Here is an 18,424-nt window from a genome sequence, read left to right as displayed (position 1 = left end):
TTTCTATATATTATCTATTTTGCCTTATTTTCTTAATTGATAAAAATTGCTAATGTTTACTCATTTTATTTTTCCTTAAATAAACACTTTTGGTTTGAATGAATGAAATTTTAAAAAACGTAATGGTTTGTTAATTATTGCAAATTGTTGTTATTCATTATTTTATTGCAGTGTTATCAGTGAGCATAGCTTTTATGGTAACTTTTATTTCTTTATTTTTTCAACTTTTCAGTTTAGGGGTATGTGTGCAGGATGTGCAGGTTTATTATATAGGTAGATGTGTGCCATGGTGGTATGCTGCACAGATCATCTCATCACTAGGTATTAAGTGATGATTTTAAGGTAGTAAGTCCAGCATCCATTAGCTATTCTTCCTGATGTTTTCCCTCCCTCCCTCCCTGTAGCCCCTCAACAGGCCCCATTGTGTGTTGTTCCCCACCATGGGTTCATGTGTTCTCATCATTCAGCTCCCACTTATAAGTGAGAACATGCAGTGCTTGGTTTTCTGTTCATGCATTAGTTTGCTGACGATAATGGCTTTCAACTCCATCCATGTCCCTGCAAAGGATGTGATCTCATTTTTTTTGGCTACACAGTATTCCATGGTGTATATATACCACATTTCTCTTTGTCCAGTCTATCATTGATGGACATTTAGATTGACTCCGTCTTTGCTATCGTGAATAGTGCTGCAATGAACATATGTGTGCATGTATCTTTATAATAGAATGATTCCTTTGGGTATATACCCAGTAATGGGATTCTCGGGCCAAATGGTATTTCTGCCTCTAGGTCTTTGAGGAATTGCCACAGTGTCTTCCACAATGGTTGAGCTAACTTACACTCCCACCAACAGTGTAAAAGTGTTTTGTTTTGTTTTGTTTTCTCTGCAACTGCAACCTCACCGGCATCTGTTGTTTTGACTTTTTTATAACTGCCATTCTGACTGGCATGAGATGCTATCTCATTGTGGTTTTGATTTGCATTTCTCTAATGATCAGTGATGTTGAGCTTTTTAAAAATATGTTGGCCACATTTGTGTCTTCTTTTGAGAAGTGTCGTTCATGTATTTTCCCTCCTTTTTAATGGGGTTGCTTGTTTTTCTCTTGTAAATTTATTTAAGTTCTTTATGGATGCTGGATAGTAGACCTTTGTCATATGGATAGATTGCAAATATTTACTCCCATTACTATAAGTTGTCTGTTCACTCTGATGATAGTTTCTTTTGCTGTGCAGAAGCTCTTTAGTTTAATTAGGTACCATTTACCAATTTTTGCTTTTGTTGCAATCACTTTTGGGGATTTTGTCATGAAATCTTTGCCTGTGCCTATGCCCTGAATAGTATTGCCTGGATTTTCTTCTAGGGTTTTTATAGTTTTGGATTTTATATTTAAGTCTTTAATCCATCTTGAATTAATTTTTATATGGTATAAGGAAGGGGTCCAGTTTCAGTTTTCTGCATGTGGCTAGCCAGTTCTCCCAGCACCATTTATTAAATAGGGAATTGTTTCCCCATTGCTTTTTTTGTCAGGTTTGTTGAAGATCAGATGACTGTGGGTATGTGGTCTCATTTCTGGGTTCTCTATTCTGTTCCATCGATCTATGTGTCTGTTCTGATGCCAGACACATAGTTTTGGTTACTGTAGCCTTATACTATAATCTGAAGTCAGGTAGTGTGATGCCTCCAGATTTGTTCTTTTTGCTTAGGAGTTGCCTTGGCTATTTGGGCTTTTTTTTTGGTTCCATATGAATTTTAAAATAGTTTTTTCTAATTCTGTAAAGGATGTCAATGGTAGTTTAATGGGAATAACACTGAATCTATGAATTACTTTGGGCAGTATGGCCATTTTCACAATATTGATTATTCCCATCCATGAGCATGGAATGTTCTTCCATTTGTGTCCTCTTTGATTTCTTTGAGCAGGTAGTTTGTAGTTCTCCTTGAAGAGGTCCTTCACTTCCCTTGTTAGCTGTATGACTAGGTATTTTTTTTTTTTTGTAGCAATTGTTAGTGGCAGTTCATTCATGATTTAGCCCTCTGCTTGCCTGTGGTTAGTGTATAGGAATGTTAGGGATTTTTGCACATTATTTTTATATCCTGAGACTTTGCTGAAGTTGCTTATCAGCTTAAGAAGCTTTTGGGCTGAGATGATGGGGTTTTCTTTTATGTATATATATATACTTTTTAAAAATACTTTAAGTTCTAGGGTACATGTATACAATGTGCAAGTTTGTTACATATGTATACATGTGCCATGTCAGTTTGCTGCACCTATTAACTCGTCATTTACATTAGGTATATCTCCTGATGCTATCCCTCTCCCATCCCCTCTCCCCACAATAGGCCCCGATGTGTGATGATCCCCTTCCTGTGTCCAAGTGATCTCATTGTTCAATTCCCACCTATGAGTGAGAACATGCGGTGTTTGGTTTTCTGTTCTTGCAATAGTTTGCTGAGAAGATGATGGAATTTTCTAAAGATAGGATCATGTTATCTCCAAACAAAGATAATTTGACTTCCTTTCTTCCTATTTGAATGCGCTTTATTTCTTTCTCTTGCCTGATTGCCCTTGCCAGAGCTTCCAATACTATGTTGAATACGAATGGTGAGAGACAGCATCCTTGTCTAGTGCTGGTTTTCAAGGGGAACAGTTTCTGCTTTTGCCCATTCAGTAGGATGTTGGCTGTGGGTTTGCCACATATCACTCTTATATTTTGATGTATGTTTCTTCAATACCTAGTTTATTGAGAGTTTTTAACAAGGAGGGATGTTGAATTTTCTCAAAGGCCTTTTCATCTATTGTGATAATTATGTGTTTTTTTGTCTTTAGTTCTGTTTATGTGATGAATTACCTTTATTGATTTGCATATGTTGAACCAACCTTGCATCCCAGGGACGAAGCCAACTTGATCATGGTGCATAAGCTTTTTGATGTGCTGCTGGATTTGGTTTGCCAGTATTTTATTGAGGATTTTTGCATCAATGTTCATCAAGGATATTGACCTGAAGTGTTCTTTTTTTGTTGTATCTCTGCCAGGTTTTGGCATCAGGATGATGCTGGCCTTCATGATAACTTCTTAGAATGTATTTAGGCTCCTTTCCTGGTTTAATACATGTTGAGTTTGATTATGGTCCACCTGCATTTGAAAATTGCATGTATTCATTTTTCCGTATATCTATTAGCAAAGGCCTGTTAATGTTTTCATTGTGATGACGTATATTTAACATATAATTTGCCATTTTAACCACATTTGGGTATACAATTCAGGGGTATTAAATACATTCATATTGTTTTGCAACCGTCACCACCTTCAATCTCCAGGACTTTTTCATCATCCAAATCTGAAATCTCTCATCTTCTCCCTCCATCCCTAGTAGCCACTATTCTATTTTCTGTATCTATGAATTTGACTGTTTTGGGTATCTTATATAAGTGCAGCCATACAATGTTTGTCTCTTTGTATCTGGCTTATTTCACTCAGCATAATGTCTTCAAAGTTCATTCATGTTGTGGCATATGTCAAAACTTCTTTCCTTTTTAAGGCTAAAATGCCATTTTATGTATATGTTACTCTGTTTACTCATCCATTGATAGACATTTGGGTTGCTTCTACCTTTTGTCTATTGTGAATAATACCGCTGTGTACATTGGTATACAAATATGTGTTTGAGTCCCTTTCAATTCTTTTTTGTATATACCTTGAAATGAAATTGCTGGATCATATGGCAATTTTGTGTTTAATTTTTTGAGGAACCTATATACTGTTTTCCACAGTGGCTGTACCATTTTACATTCTCACCAGCAATGCACAGGGCTTCAAATTTCTTCTCATCCTCATCAACACTTGTTATTTCATTTTTGATATAGCCACATTAGAAGGTGTGAAGTGATATCTCATGGTTTTGATTTGCATTTCCTTTATGATTTTTTATGTGCTTATTGGCCATGTGTATATCTTCTTTGGATAAATGTCTATTCAAGTTCTTTGTCCATTTTTTTAAATTGTTTTATTGTTGTTGAGTTGTAGGAGTTCTTGATATATTCTGGATATTAAACTCTTATCAATATGTGATTGCAGATATTTTCTCCCATTCCTGGGTTGTCTTTTTACTCTGTTAATAGTATCATTTAATGCATAAAAGTTTTTAATTTGGTAACGTCAAGTTTATCTCTTTTTACTTTTGTTGACTGCTTTTTGTGTGATAGCCAAGAAATCATTGCTAAATCCAATGTCATGAAGGTCTCCCCTGTCTTCTTTTAACAGTTTTATAGTTTTAGTTCTTCTTTTTAGATATTTGAACCCTTTTGAGTTAATTTTTGTATATAGTATAAGGGTCCAGTTTCATTCTTTTGCATGTGTATATCCAGTTTTTCCAGAATCATTTGTTGGAAAGACTGTTCTTTCCTCATTAAATGCTCTTTCTGCCCTTGTTGAGAATCATTTGGCCTTGTCGAAAACTATTTAACCGTATATAAGGGTTTATTTTTGGTCTCTCTATTTTATTCCATTTGTCTATATGTTTATCTTTATGTCAGTACCACACCGTTTTGATTATTGTAGCTTTGTTTTAAGTGTTAAAATCAGCAAGTTTGTGTCCTGCAACTTTGTTCTGCTTTTTCAATGTTGTTTTGGCTAGTTAGGGCCATTTGAGATCTCAGATCAATTTTAGGATGGGGTTTTCTATTTTTCCAAAGAATGTCATTGGGATTTTGATAGGGATTATATTGAATCTGTGTATAACTTTGGGTAGTATTGTTATTTTAACAGTATTCTTCCCAACTGGGTGCAGTGGCTCATGCCTATAATTCCAGCACTTTGTGAGGCTGAGGTGGGAGGATCACTTGAGCCCAGGAGTTTAAGACCTGCCTGGGCAGCATAGTGAGACTACAAAAAAGTAAACAATTAGCCAATTGCAATTAGCCACACCTGTGGTGGCCCCAGCTTCTTAGGAGGCTGAGGTGGGAGGATTGCTTGAGCCCAGGAAGTCGAAGCTGCAGTGAGTCATGATTGTGCCACTGCACTCCAGCCTGGAGACAGAGTGAGACCCTGCCTCAAAAAAAAAAAAAAAAAAAAAAAAAAAAAAAAAAAAAATTCCTCCCATCTATGAATGTGGGATGTCTTTGTATTTATGTCTTCTTTCAGCATTGTTTTGTAGTTTCATTATACAATTTTTTTGCCTCTCTGGTTAAGTTTATTCGTAAGTATTTTATTCTTTTTAATGCCATTATAAATGGAGTTGCTTTCTTAATTTCCTTTTCAGGTTGGTCATTGTTAGTGTATAGAGATACACAACTGTTTTTTTGCACATTGATTTTTGTATACTGCAACTTTGCTGAATTTGTTTAACATTTTTGGTAGAATTTTTAGGGTTTTGTACATGTAATCTGTGAACAGAAATCATTTTACTTCTTTCTCATTTGGATGCTTGGCTTATTGTTTTCCTTTAAAAATTTTTAAGTGACACATAAAAGTGTATTGTGTAAAACATTTTGAAATGTGTATACCTGTGGAATGGCTTAATTAAGCAAATTAACATGCCCTACCTCACTTATTTTCTGTGGTGACAACACTTAAAATCTACTCTCTCAGTGATTTTCAAGAATATGATATATTGTTATTAACTATATAGTCACTGTGTTGTACAATAGATTGCTTCAACTTATTCCTCCTATCTAATTGAAATTTTGAATCTTTTGACCAGCCAACATCTCTCCAACCCCCCTTTTCCCCCAGGGCCTATTAATTTTTATGCAGATATTTTATATTTCTATTTTGCTCTGTTAGATATCACTTTCTGGGGAGATTTGCTAAATCTCCTACTGCACTTGTAGATCCCAGTTAGTTTTAAAAATTCCAGTGTCATTGTAAGCCATATGTTCTTGAAGACATATGGCATTTGAAATCAACAGTTGGTATCTGCCAACCATTGTTAGTGGGATACATGCATGACGTATTTGTTGAACAAATATTTTTTGAAAATCCACTTTGTGTATGGCACTCAAGAGGCAAAGATCTTGAAGGTTGCAGTTGAGAGAAGGGAATCCACACTGCCTCACAGATATGAAGTTGTGTAATGTAGTAGGAGCATGAAGATGTTCAATTAGAGAAACATGTGAATTCTTGCACTGCACTTATCAGTCTATAATCTGGGTAAGTTACTTAATCTCTCTGCTCTTCTAGTTCTTCATTTGTAAAATATGAATTGTTTTTACCTATTTTACAGTATAAGTAAAGCTGCTCACACAGTGAATTTTTTGCATCACAAACTGTATTTATCTAAAACGTAGATAGGTGTTGTCTAGCCCATGCATTATAGAAACACAGAAAACGGGTAACTGACTGTGCTAATACCAATGTGAATTAGGTAAATGAAGAGCCTCAGCAAGTCCTGGGCAACACAGATAAAAAGTAGAAATATAGAACCTAAACCCAAGTTGGGCTGGTCTAAAGCTGTTGCTCTCCTGAGCTGACATTAAGCTGGGGCTTGAAGAATAAGGAAGATGCATTCAATGTAGAGAGAACAGCTTTTGCTAAGTCGCATAAATATGGAAGCACATGTTATGTTTGGGGAACACTGAAGACAGCCATGTCATTGATAAAAAGTAAGGAGGGTTAAGATTGGGAAGTAAAATGGGATCCAGTTTAAAGTGCTTCCCACTTAGGATTTCAGTCTCTAAGCAGTGAAGAAATATCAAAGTGTTTTGCAGAGTAGACACACATAATGTGCTTGACGAACTAGAGGGAGAAATGCTAGAGTATGACATGTCAGTTAAAGTTGAGGCTTCTGGAAAACTCGAAGCAGAGATGTACAGGCTGGAGGTGGAGCCACGGCAGTGGAAAAGTAAGAACTCAGGGTGATGCAGTACTATTGCTCAAACCGGAACTTTTAGCAGGACCCCAGGCACCCCAAACAAGGCTTAAGTTCTCTGACTAAACAGAGCCAGTTGTTTCTTTAGTTATTTGACAGTACTCTGAAATTTTTTCACGTACTGCATGGATTTAAATGCTAAACTTTGGCCTCTGCAGTTTTTAAACTAAGCTGGATATCTAAAGTGTGAGGAAGGTAACTTGTCCAGTTAAACAAAACTGGCTCTGCCTTCATTGCTGCAGGTGTTTGATTCTCTCTCAGGAGCATGCACACAGACTTCGGAGAATGTAACTGCATTGACCTGCTGTTGTTTGAAGCTCTGTACACTTGAAGGAAGGAGGAGGTATTGCTTTTAGAGGGTCTTCATGTATTCATTCAGCTTGGATATAGGGTGGGATAGAACATTTAGGAACTCAGGAGATTCTGTAACTTATTTAGGGCAAAGAGCGAGACCGGTGATAGCTAATTATTGAGCACACATAGGGTATGCGTGGCTCTTGGATGGTGCATAGTTGAGAAACAGTCCTGCCCTATCCTTGAGGAACCTACTAAGCTAGTAGGAACATGAGAGAGGGGAAACTGGTAAAACACAGACTTCTAGCTGAAAATGACTGAATGTTTTGAGACGGGAAAACATCCTACAAGTTGGCACAGAGATGGGACATGGGCCCTGAAGTGACTGGAATCTGAGTCCTCCTGACCTTGATTGTGTCACTCTGGTCATTCTTCTCTTTCTTGAGAGTTATAATTGTGTCTCTTGTTGTCTCTGGCCTCATCTTTACAGTCTGTGGGGTGTTCACCACTCATTTGCTCTCTCTGGTCTCCACCAACCCCTCCCTTGTCATTGCCTTTTTCATCCTCTCTTACCTTCTGGTTAGCATTTTTATTAGAAAATGGAAAACTTCAGTGATTATATGGAAGAACTGTGTCCAGCTGCTCAAACCCACCCAGTTTCTGTTTTTAGCTTCTCCACCACTTAAAAATAAGCAGCATCAGGTCCCATTTGCCAAGCCTTTGTCACAGTCTCCAGCAGCCATTCCTCCGGCCATCTGCTCCTCCAGATGCTCAGCCTGTCCCCACCTCCCATCTCAGCCCCACATGCAGCCCGTCCGTGGATGAGTGAGGGGCTGGCAAGCCCACAACCTCCAGCCCAACTGTGCCATCTGTCTCCCATCTCCACGTATGTTTCTAGCTTTGCTTTTGACCCACATTCCTGCAGCCCCCCATCCCTGACTTGTTTGCCCCCACCAATCCTGTGATTTCCAGGGAAAGGATGCTGCCTGGAAAAGATGGATGAGTTGCCATGGAGATTTGAATATACACAGGAAGCCACAGACACCTCACACCTGGAAGTACAAAGGAGTTTGACATAAATTTAGTTTAGCCCTAAGGTTTAGTTGGTTTGGGTTGCAGTCCTTCCCATTGGAAGTCAGTGTCTTAGAGGGAAGTTTAAAGCCAAGTGTTGCCATAGCTGAGTCATGACATTCCCCCATCCCATGTCAGTCTCTTGGATCACAGGCAAACTACTCAGAGGAATTGGAGGTTACCCCTAGGCCTGCGCTCTGAGTGTTCTGAGGGGCTTGCTGTAACCAGGCCAAAAGTCTAGCACCTGCCCTTGCACCTGAAGAGTGGGTATATTCACATTCACAGGAAGAGAAACTGCCCGACCCACCCCTCTGTCATGTACCATAGAGACCATGTAGAGAACTGGTCACCCCTGCCTGAGAACAAAGTGATTCTAAGGTGCCCCACTTCCCATTCTTCCTTTTTCTTCTGGATTTCAGGAATGTCAGGGGAGGAAGCTTGGAATTGGTGGTTACACCTTGCCTGTCTGTGGCCGGGGGCACAGGAAGCTCCTCCTCACTCTCTAGATGATGCCAGGTGGTGGGCAGGATAGGAGGGGCCTAGTGATCGAATGCTGTGAGGGAACATTCCCTGCACTGGGATGCATTTCTCTGGATCCCAAAGGAAAGGGGGCACATTTTTGGCATTGCTCTTAATGCCCACATAGACCAAGCGAGAACTCTGCTCTGTGATGAATGTGGAGGAGAACAATTCGCCCTTTCTCAACAGGGCTCTGCTGACCTTTTGGGCAGGACAGGTCCGTCCTGCACATTGCAGTGTGCTTATTATCCCTGGCCCCTGCCCACCAAATGTCATATTGCCTTGTAGTCACTGAGACAACCAAAAATGCCCAGCAACTTTTCAAACATCTCCTATGGGATAGTGCCACTCCCAGTTTTTTGCTGCCAGAAAATCAGATTGCTACAGACCAGTCTATGCTCTGAGAAGAGACCAGGACCAGACCAGAGCTCTCTTTTGTCCTGATCAATTCATATTAATGAAAATCATATTCTATTTGTCCATTATTGCCTTAGCTGATCAACGTGGCAATTCTCTTTATCATACCTGATGGCTTTTCACTGTCTTCTGATATTCCCCCATTTGTTTACAAGTCTTCAACATGAGTTCTCTTGTCAAGGGAGTTTTCAAGTACCAAAGCCATGAGGATGGTGACTTAACACCTGAGGCATGCCTCCCACTTGTGAGAGGCCTGCATCCTGGTGATGAAGGACCACCGGGGTAATTGCTGTAGGACTACGGAAAAGAGAGTGTAAGAGAAAAATCTTTAAAGTGGAGGCTTGGCCCTGTGGCCTTAGAGATTCCGAAAGTTAGATTTATTGATGTAGCTGCCTGGTCCAAGGAAATATACCTTCCAGTTTTGTCCACATGACCTGTTTCCTCCTGGGAACTTACCCCTAGAGCTCCTATAAACCAGTGGCTGAGCCAGGGGGTTCCCAAGGTGGAGAGAGTGATCCCTGTGTCAAAACCATCACCTTCCAAAGTGTCCAGAGAATGCAAAGAGGAGAGATGAATTGCAGCTGAGACTCCTGTCCCCTTTGTTGTTAGTTATTACCCTCTTGTGGATGAATCAGACAGATCCCACCCCCTTTTCCTTCCTGTGGCCCATCATTCTTTTTCCCTACCATTTCACCATGCAAAGGAGCAATGCTCTGTTCATTTTGCTGCTTATTGGCATGGCTAGTTTTGTCAGAGGATGAGGCTGTTGGTTAAAACTAGGTTTTTGGATTCCTTGATCTTCATCTATTTTGTCTCCCACCCACTCACCCTGGGTGATAATCAAGAATTGCCTATGGGCATCTTGATTTCTCCTTTAAATCCTTTTAGTTTGATTCTAACAGGCTGTGCTTTTTAACATTCTTGCTTATTTAAAATTTTTTTTAATTTCTAAATTTTTAAAAAACATTTATAAAAATTGGATTGTAGTCATTCGTTCCAGATTTTAGCTGCCCCCCTCCCTTCCTATCTCTGAGATCAGCAGCTCCTTCACAGTTGGTATGATTTTGACTTTTTTTTTTTCCTAAGTAGATATAGGAACTTATGGAACCATGCAGCTTGGAAAGATATGGGGGTAATCACAGAATCAAAGGAAGAACTGTAGGATCTGGGGCCTCAGGGCTTGGAGCCTTATGCCTCCAAGGCACGCTGTCTCTTCTCACCTTCCTTGGCCCTCATCTCCTCCTCCTGCTGTGGCCAGTCCTTACCCTGCCCCAAGTATCAGCTCCATAGTCCTGCTTAGCAGCCCCATGCAAAGAGAGTCTTCCTCTCTCAGTACCTCTCTGTTGATTTTTTAATAATTGTAATCACTTCCCACAAAAGAAGAGCCACTTAGCTTAACAAGCTATGTGCACTCTTGGTAGTTGACGTTAACAAAGGAAAGATCACACAGGACCTTTGTGTTCCCTTCTTAGGATGTGAGGCTGGGGGAGACTGATGTGGTTAGAACAGAAGTGGTGGAGTGTCAGACTCAGCGGATCCCTTAGGAATCAAATGTCTTGTTAGTAACCGCAGTATCTGGAGAGAATTACTTGGAAGCATTTATGTCAATTAAGACAATTCATATTTTCTTAATCCATTTTGGATCTTCCCCCGTCTCCCAACTTCCTCTCACCCTGCCTTCCTAGTTACTGCTAATTGAGTCAGTAATACCCAGAAAATATCTTCCTCTGCTTTAGAATGCAGAAAGTGGTAGATTAATGTCCCATTATTCTCAGAGGTGAAGAGTGCTGAATAATAAGCCTGCTCCTTCCCCATTTCTCTCTCATTAACAGTTTTCACACCATGTAGTTATCTTGTACCAGGTCTTGTCTGACAGTGTCCTCCTGTACGTGCCTGTGGCCTCCTAGAGCAGGGGCAAGACTAGAGGTGATCTTGCCTGGTGGCCTCTAAGTAGGGACACTCGACATCACTGGAGAGCATTCCAGAACAACCATGGTCAGGCAGACATCTCACTGTCCACCGCACAGCTTCTCTGTGAGCAGGCCACACTTGTGTTTGCCAGCAGTAAAAGCATGTTCCAAAGGGATGTTGGAGCAGAGAGCCGCGGGTGGGAAGATGGGGAGAGAGAGGGTAGCAGCCAGATCTGAGAGTTAAGAACAGACCCTGGGGCTGACAGGAGAGAACAGGAGGAGTCAGAAATTCATTTCTCTAGATGGAGAAGACACTGACCATGACTTCCAAAGCAGTCACAGGAGATTCACAGCAGGGCCGCCATAATAAGTAAGCCTCTTGCTGAAGACTCATTCTCCAATTTAGTCCTTTTTGCCTGTCATGAATTGCATCGGCTGCTGTCATTGAGTTATTCCGAGTTCCGTTTGTAATTGGAACACAGCTGAAATTAGGGTGCATGTGACCCTAGAGATGTGTGGGTTTCTGGAGGATATTTGGGAAATATCTCCAGACCCTTTGCTCCCTCTTTCTCTGTGTCTGTGGATTAAGTGGAGGTGCTTATCAGATACCCTGAGCCCCTGCATGTCCAGCTGCTGTGCTGTACCTGGTTCTCATTCTGAACACACAGTCCCTCGGGGCGGTCCCTGTGCAAGTGCTGACTGGGCTCGCACACTCCAGCATGGTGACCTCACTCGGGAGGGGCTCCCAGAACAGTCAGTGCTGAAGAATAAAGGCTTTGTTTGCTTTGTGAAATCCCTGGGAAAATCTTAAAAGGAGAAGTACAATGAAGAACTAGGAAGGACAAGTGGAATTCTTTATTGTGATGCCGTAAAATATCCCTCCAGCCTTAAGTATTTCAGGCACGCCGATACACTTCATCCTTAGTGCCGATGTGTGCCACGGGTGAAGTGTGGGCCTGAGCTCTGATTCCAGCGGTAGGCTCGGCTCACACTGATTGTCCTCCACCCTTGTTATGAGATTACTCTTAATAGCATGTCAGGTTTAGGGGGCGGTTGGCTGGCTTCCCAGGGTCATTGTAACTGGCCCAGAGGATCATGCTGATCTTGACCTAATTCCATGGAGCTATATATACTAGTTATCACAGACAGCAGTTTGAAGTTCTTGCACCTGCAGGTTTACATGCAGAAAACAAGTGGAGGAGGGAGGGTGCTAAATCCTAACTGGTTTCAGTGCTTGTATTCCACATGTCAGAGGGAAGCCCTCACATTTTGTTCTCCCTCAAAGAAACAACTTGGGGTATGTCACTTCTTTCCTTAGGGTAGAATGAACATGTTGCAGGAGTATGGTTTTGTTTTGTTTTGAGACAGGATCTTGTTCTGTCACCCAGACTGGGATCCTGTGGTGTGATCATGGCTCACTGCAGCCTCAAACTCCTGGGCTCAAGCAGTCCTCCCACCTTAGCCTCCCAAGTACCTGGGACTACAGGCACATGCCACCTGGCCCAGCTAAGTTTTAAATTGTTTTTGTAGAGATGGTATATCACTATGTTGGCTAGGCTGGTCTTGAACTCCTGGGCCCAAGTGATCCTCCCACCTTAGCCTCCCAAAGTGTCAGATTATAGGCATGAGCTGCCACACCCAGACTGGAATTGAAATTTTGAGAGCTGTTTAAATAATGACCTGGTTCAGGCTCTGTGGGGAGGCACCCTGGGCTGGTGACAGAGAAAGTTGGATGATATCTTAGCCCCATTTTTTTCCACCCTTGTCATGAGATGCCTTCTTGCCATTTTTCTCACAGGCCCGATACTTCTCCCCACAAGCTCGCCATCGATTCCACGCTGCCCTTGCGTCTTGTTCCACCTCGATGCTGATCCTGTCCAACCTGGTGTTTCTGGGGGGCAATGAGGTTGGGAAAACCTACTGGAATAGGATCTTCATACAAGGTAAATTGCTTGACAGTGCTGTTTTCAGTCAGTTTCTTGTTTTCCATGTATGCGGATGGGATCACACATGGGATGGATGGGATCTGGGGAACTCATTCATTGTTATGTTCATGGTATGTGACCTCTAAAGTACCAGCCAGGAATAATTGCCTATGTTTAGTTATGACTTTAAGTGTTCCCCTCTTTTTGATGTACCCCATATCTCCTGTATGTGATACTTGTTTAACACCAAAAGGTATTATTCCAACTCTCCCAAAGTGTATATTCCCTTCCATTACACTATATTTCCAATGATTTGATATTTCTTAATCTTTCCTACTGCTGTGGTTGAATATCCCTTTCAAAAATCATGTTGAAATTTAATCCCCAATTGGCATTATTGAGAGATGAGGCCTTTTAGAGGTGATTGGATCATGAGGGGTCTGCCCTCATGAATGGATTAACCCATTCACGGATTAATGGATTATTATGGAAGTGGGACTGGTGACTTTACAAGAAGAGGAAGAAAGACCTGAGCTAGGATGCTCAGCCTCCTCACCATGTGATGCCCTGTGCTACCTGGGGACTCTGCAGAGAGTTCCCACCAGCACGAAGGTCTTCCCCAGATGCAGCCCATTGATCTTGGACTTCTCAGCATCCATAACTGTAAGAAATAAATTCCATTTCTTTATAAATTATCCAGTTTTAGATATTCTGTTATAATCAACAGGCAACAGAGACACCTAATGTCCGTGGGTCCTAGCCTGCAATGTACTGCAAAATCTAACCTTGTTTTGTTTATTGCTCTGAATGTCTTACTAGGAATCTGCCCTAGAAGCTTCCTTGTGCTCTCTTGCAGCTGTGGCATGGCATCAGTATTTGCCACAGCTCTTGGTTGTGGGTATTTTTGTGTGAATACCAGGGGCCAACCTTATGTTTAATGTACATTAAATAGGTAATCTGAATATCCAAAGCAAAGCCATACCTGCAGCAGATAAACTGCTACTATGTAGGAGTTGTCAAAATATTCTATTAATAATTGATCATTGTTTATTTATGGTCACCATTTCCCTTGGGCTGGGACTGAGTTATATCTATGAATCAGGAGATTTGGAACTACTCACAGTACATATTACTATAGCCAACTCGCTACATCTTAAAAGAGAAGATCCCTGCTCTGTTCCTTGCCCAGTGACACGGTCTTGTGCTTTTGCTTTGGGAAGCTTTGCCAAGTGGTGATGACGTAACTCTGCACAGCTGGCCCATCATCTCCACATCTGGGTCCCTGAGAAGGCAGCAGTGCTTTTGCTGCAGCTCTTTTCACACCAGAAATAACAGCAACACAGCTGCAGTATTTCAGAATGGCAAACCATGGGCCTAAACTGTGGCAGCCTTGGGTGAGCCATGCTCAAAGGGCCAGGAGAGAGTCCTGTTCTACTTTAATCTTGTCACTAAAAGACTCCTCTTTGATCTTGCTTTCTGTGAGATGTTTTAGCTGATAGTTCCTGGAAAGACCATGTACTTTCTAAGTGAAAGCTGTCCTTTAATAGAGATGAGAGATCATAGGGTGCAAAGGATCTGAAGATACAGGTGGGTTACAGCATTTTTTACTTTTCTTGGGCCCTCTCACAGAACCTAGCACAATGATAAGAACATTGTGACTTGGGGGGAAAGTGCTGATTTGGTTTGCTTGTCACATAATGAGGAAACTCTGATTTTCACTTCCCTGAATCAAATGCATTCAGTGTTTGCTACTTGCGAGGCACTGAGAACACAGAGATGAAAAAGGAAGCTCACAAATGTTGAGTGCCAAACACACAAAAATGTGCAGTAGATTCAGGGAATTGCTCTGCCAGATGTATGAGTGAATTACTAGAGGTCACAGGATAGAGTAACTGACTTTCCATGGAAGATAGACTCTTCAGAAGAGGTGGCATTTGAATTGACGTAATAATTCAGGAATTTGCTAGGTAGAAAAGGCAAGTGTATCAGGGAAATTAACACTGGCTGCTTTGTCTGAAAGTCCAAAATCTCAGTAATTTCTCACCATAGAAGTTTGTTTCTCTGACAGTTCAGTACAAATCCGGTGGCTTTTTCTAAGCAGTGACTCCAGGGCCTACAATGTTTGTTTTGATTCTCCAAAATCTTGTCCTGACATCATGGAGGGGAAGAGAACACGGGACTGGCACACCAGGTGCTCAAACATGTGACATTTCTGCTTACATGTCATTGGTCAGAGCCAGTCACATGACCAGCCCAAGTACAGGGCAGGGGTGTGTAGGGAATCATGCAGATATCAGTGTGCACCAGCTATCTATGGCACAGCAGGAGCGGCACATGGGCCTGGCCAGAAATGCCCAAGAGGCAGTTGGAAATATGAGTTGGAGTTGGAGAAGATGGTGGGACCAGTGATTGAGATGTGTGGGGGTCAAGGGCATAAAGGTTGTACGTGAGGCCAGAGGAATAGATGCAATTAACCATGGAGCTGTGTAGAGTGAGAAGAGAACAGGGTGGGGGAAACCCCAGGGAATGCTGGCATTGAAGGGAGCAGAGAGAAAGGCAGGAAGATCGAAGTGTGACTTGCCCGACATCCTATGGAGTTAACCTCAGTCACATGGGATTGGGCTCTGAAAACCCTGTCTGCTGCTGCCACATGGGACCTGCTATGGTCTATGACTGAACGCACTATTTATGTCCTCCCTGGACTCGGGTGCCACAGCCCTGGGAACTCTGATTCTATAAATGTGGAAGGCTCTGTGGAATCATCTCTCTTCTGGGTTCTGAGGCCAGAGAAACTCAGCTTAGAAGGCTTTTTCTATGTCAGTGATTATCCAAATAAGCTTGTTTGCATCTCTGCTGGCCTGTGCCATGGGCCTCCTGAGTCAGGGAATGTCTGCTGGGGTTTTAGCAGTTGCCCCTTCATCTGTTCTTTGCTGTGGGTTTTTGTCCCTGAAGGATTGGGTTTAGATATCTCTTGGAGGTAAATGAACTGGACAGTGTCCAATCTCCCATCCTGGAGAACTCTGGATTTCATTTAATAACTAATGTGACTTGATAGAAGATTAATATGAATATTCATGTTTTGGTGAAATAAAATAATGAGTCTATATGATGTTCCCTCAGTCTCTGCTGGGGCTGTTCATATCTGAGCTTTGTAAAATTAAAAAAATCTGAATTCGGAAACTCATCTGACCCCAGAAAGTTTAGTTAACGGATTGTCAAACTGTATATGGAATTGCTGACAAATGTGCACCTTTGACAGCCTTGTAGTCTTGGCATCTTCCCTGGGACACATGATCAGTTCCTGTCGCTCCAGAGCCCATCTTTACACACTGAGGAGATACAGTGAAGCGAGTGAGAATGCTGGCTTTAGGGATGGAGAGCATTTAAGCCCAGTGTCTAGATTTCCAGGTTGAAGGGAAAGGTGGCCCTTCCCTCTGCACCTTGATGGGTTGGGACCTGCTGCAGCAAGAGAGAAGAACCGCTGACACCACATCCCTCTAACAGGTCTTGCCCCAGAGCCCTGGAGGAGTAGGAAGGGGCAGATGGGTATCTAGGAGATAGGGATTATTGAGATTTGCAAACACCTCACAGCTAATGGGGTGTGGATACACATGTGTCTTAAAAGATACACCTCGCTGTTTCCCAGGGAGCCCTCTTCTGGCATCATTGATGTCCCTAGAAGCATCTCGTGATTCACCTGGAAAAGTTGTCTTAAAATTGGTATCTTCCTGTCTCCAGTTCACTTGAATTTAGCCGTAGATTTGTTTGCTCTAAACTACAAAGTTTATTTTAGTGATTTCCATGAAAATGTCTGTCCTGGTCTCTGTGGGTCATATGGGTGAAATGAGGCTGTAAAACCAGACCCTTCCCTTTCTGTTGTGCACCTGCCCTGCTGTCTAGACAGTGGAAGACAGAGTCTGAAGGCAAGGGATAGAAATGCTCAGTGGCAAACCTAGGGCTCTGTTAATGTGTCATCCCCAAAACAGTTTTGGTCAAGAAGTGTTACCTCTGCTGCTGAGGTTGAAGAAGTAGTGTTGAGTTTATTCAGCAGAGAATAAGGAATCTATGTTTTTGGTTTAAAAAAAAAAAAAAAAAACTCCAAATTTTTACTTTTGAAGTTATGCTTCAAGCTACTTGAGGAATATGCATATTTAGGCCTCACAAACTTTATTTAAAAGACTTAGCTGGTCCACGGATCTGAGAATGATATGGCTGGAGATTTGGTCCAAATGCTGTTCTAGGAGGAACTCTGCTGTGTCATGCTTTGCAGAGACCAATGCAGGTTGCTTTTTACAAGCCCTTTGGCTGTGAAAAGCATTTGTTAATAGAAGGAGCTTTCTCATGCCTGCCATAAATCTTTGACATTGAAGGATAATTTCTTCAACAAGCAGCTGAATAGAGCTCTGTAATTCAAAGGTATCAATGAGTTGTAACTCCAGATCAACAAGGCCAGTCGCCATAAACCAGCTGTGGCCGAAGTATCTTTGCAGTGCTCTCTCCACTGTCCTGGGGTAATGAGGAGAAAAAGTATTCAAGGGGGGTATTTATACACTGGGAATATATCTGACCTTGAGAGGGCTGAGAGCCTTGTAATGTTTGTATGGGTGCAGAATGGTGCTTCTTCTGAAAAGTCTGTCTGCTTTTGTCCAGGGAAGCCATGGACTTTGTTTAAAAAAAAAAGAAAAAGAAAAAAGGAAAACCAAAACATCTCCTGAGTGGTGGGACCTGGATCACTGGGGTGATCCAGTGACAATGTGTGCAGTGACAAGAGCTTGGTAGAGATGTGGCATCCATGGAACATTGCCCTGTCTGATGCCGCATTACACACACACACACCTGTACACACATGCACACATACACACATGGATGTTTGTTTTTCCTTCTATTATCCGATCTATTTTGGCAAACTCTGCCTTAACACTTAGCTCCTGGAGTGACCCCATGCCAAGGCAAGGAGAATTTTATTCTTTTTCCTTCTAGATTGCAATGAGAAAGGAGCTGGTAATTTTCTTATGCAGGGTCCCCATATTTGCCTGCTATTTCTAGCTGAGAGAAGAGAAAGTATATTTTCTCCCTGATTACTAGCTTGTCTGAGCAGTTTATTTGCCTCCTAACTCAAATGGTTCTGGACAGGCATTTTATTTAAAGCTGAACTGGAGTATTGCACTAGAGATTCTGGAGGGTTGTGGTTAAATAGAAATTCATTCCCATCATATCTTCTTAAATTCTTGGGATTAAAAATTTCATTTCTGATGAAAGAGGACAGAGGGCAGGTGTCGGTGTCTCAGAGGCCATCCTTTCTGATGACTTTGTTTCACGGCCTTCCCTAGCCCTTCTCTCTAAGGGGAGTTTTCACTGCTGTCATTGATCGTGTCTATGCCTCACTGGATCCTCTGAAAGTTCTAGAAGAGTTTGAA

At 41.8% G+C, this 18,424-nt stretch overlaps 1 protein-coding gene across 3 annotated transcripts in view; it reads left to right on the top strand.

The window, feature by feature from the left end:
- HHAT (hedgehog acyltransferase) overlaps window positions 1-18,424 on the top strand; it is a 377,292-nt gene that overhangs the window by 298,292 nt on the left and 60,576 nt on the right. For all 3 annotated transcript variants that reach the window (XR_004058941.1, XM_030936771.1, XM_030936770.1), the window contains one exon: window positions 12,881-13,025. Coding sequence is in view for 2 of the 3 variants with exons in the window: in XM_030936771.1 (XP_030792631.1) it covers window positions 12,881-13,025 (145 nt within the window). In the remaining variant the exon portion in view is untranslated. The remainder of the gene's footprint in view (window positions 1-12,880; window positions 13,026-18,424) is intronic.

The sequence above is a fragment of the Rhinopithecus roxellana genome, chromosome 8 (assembly GCF_007565055.1).
Source record: "Rhinopithecus roxellana isolate Shanxi Qingling chromosome 8, ASM756505v1, whole genome shotgun sequence".
Classification (NCBI taxonomy): Eukaryota; Metazoa; Chordata; class Mammalia; order Primates; family Cercopithecidae; genus Rhinopithecus; species Rhinopithecus roxellana.
The sequence above is the reverse complement of the archived record's forward strand: the minus strand, read 5'-3'. Positions and strand labels throughout refer to the sequence as shown.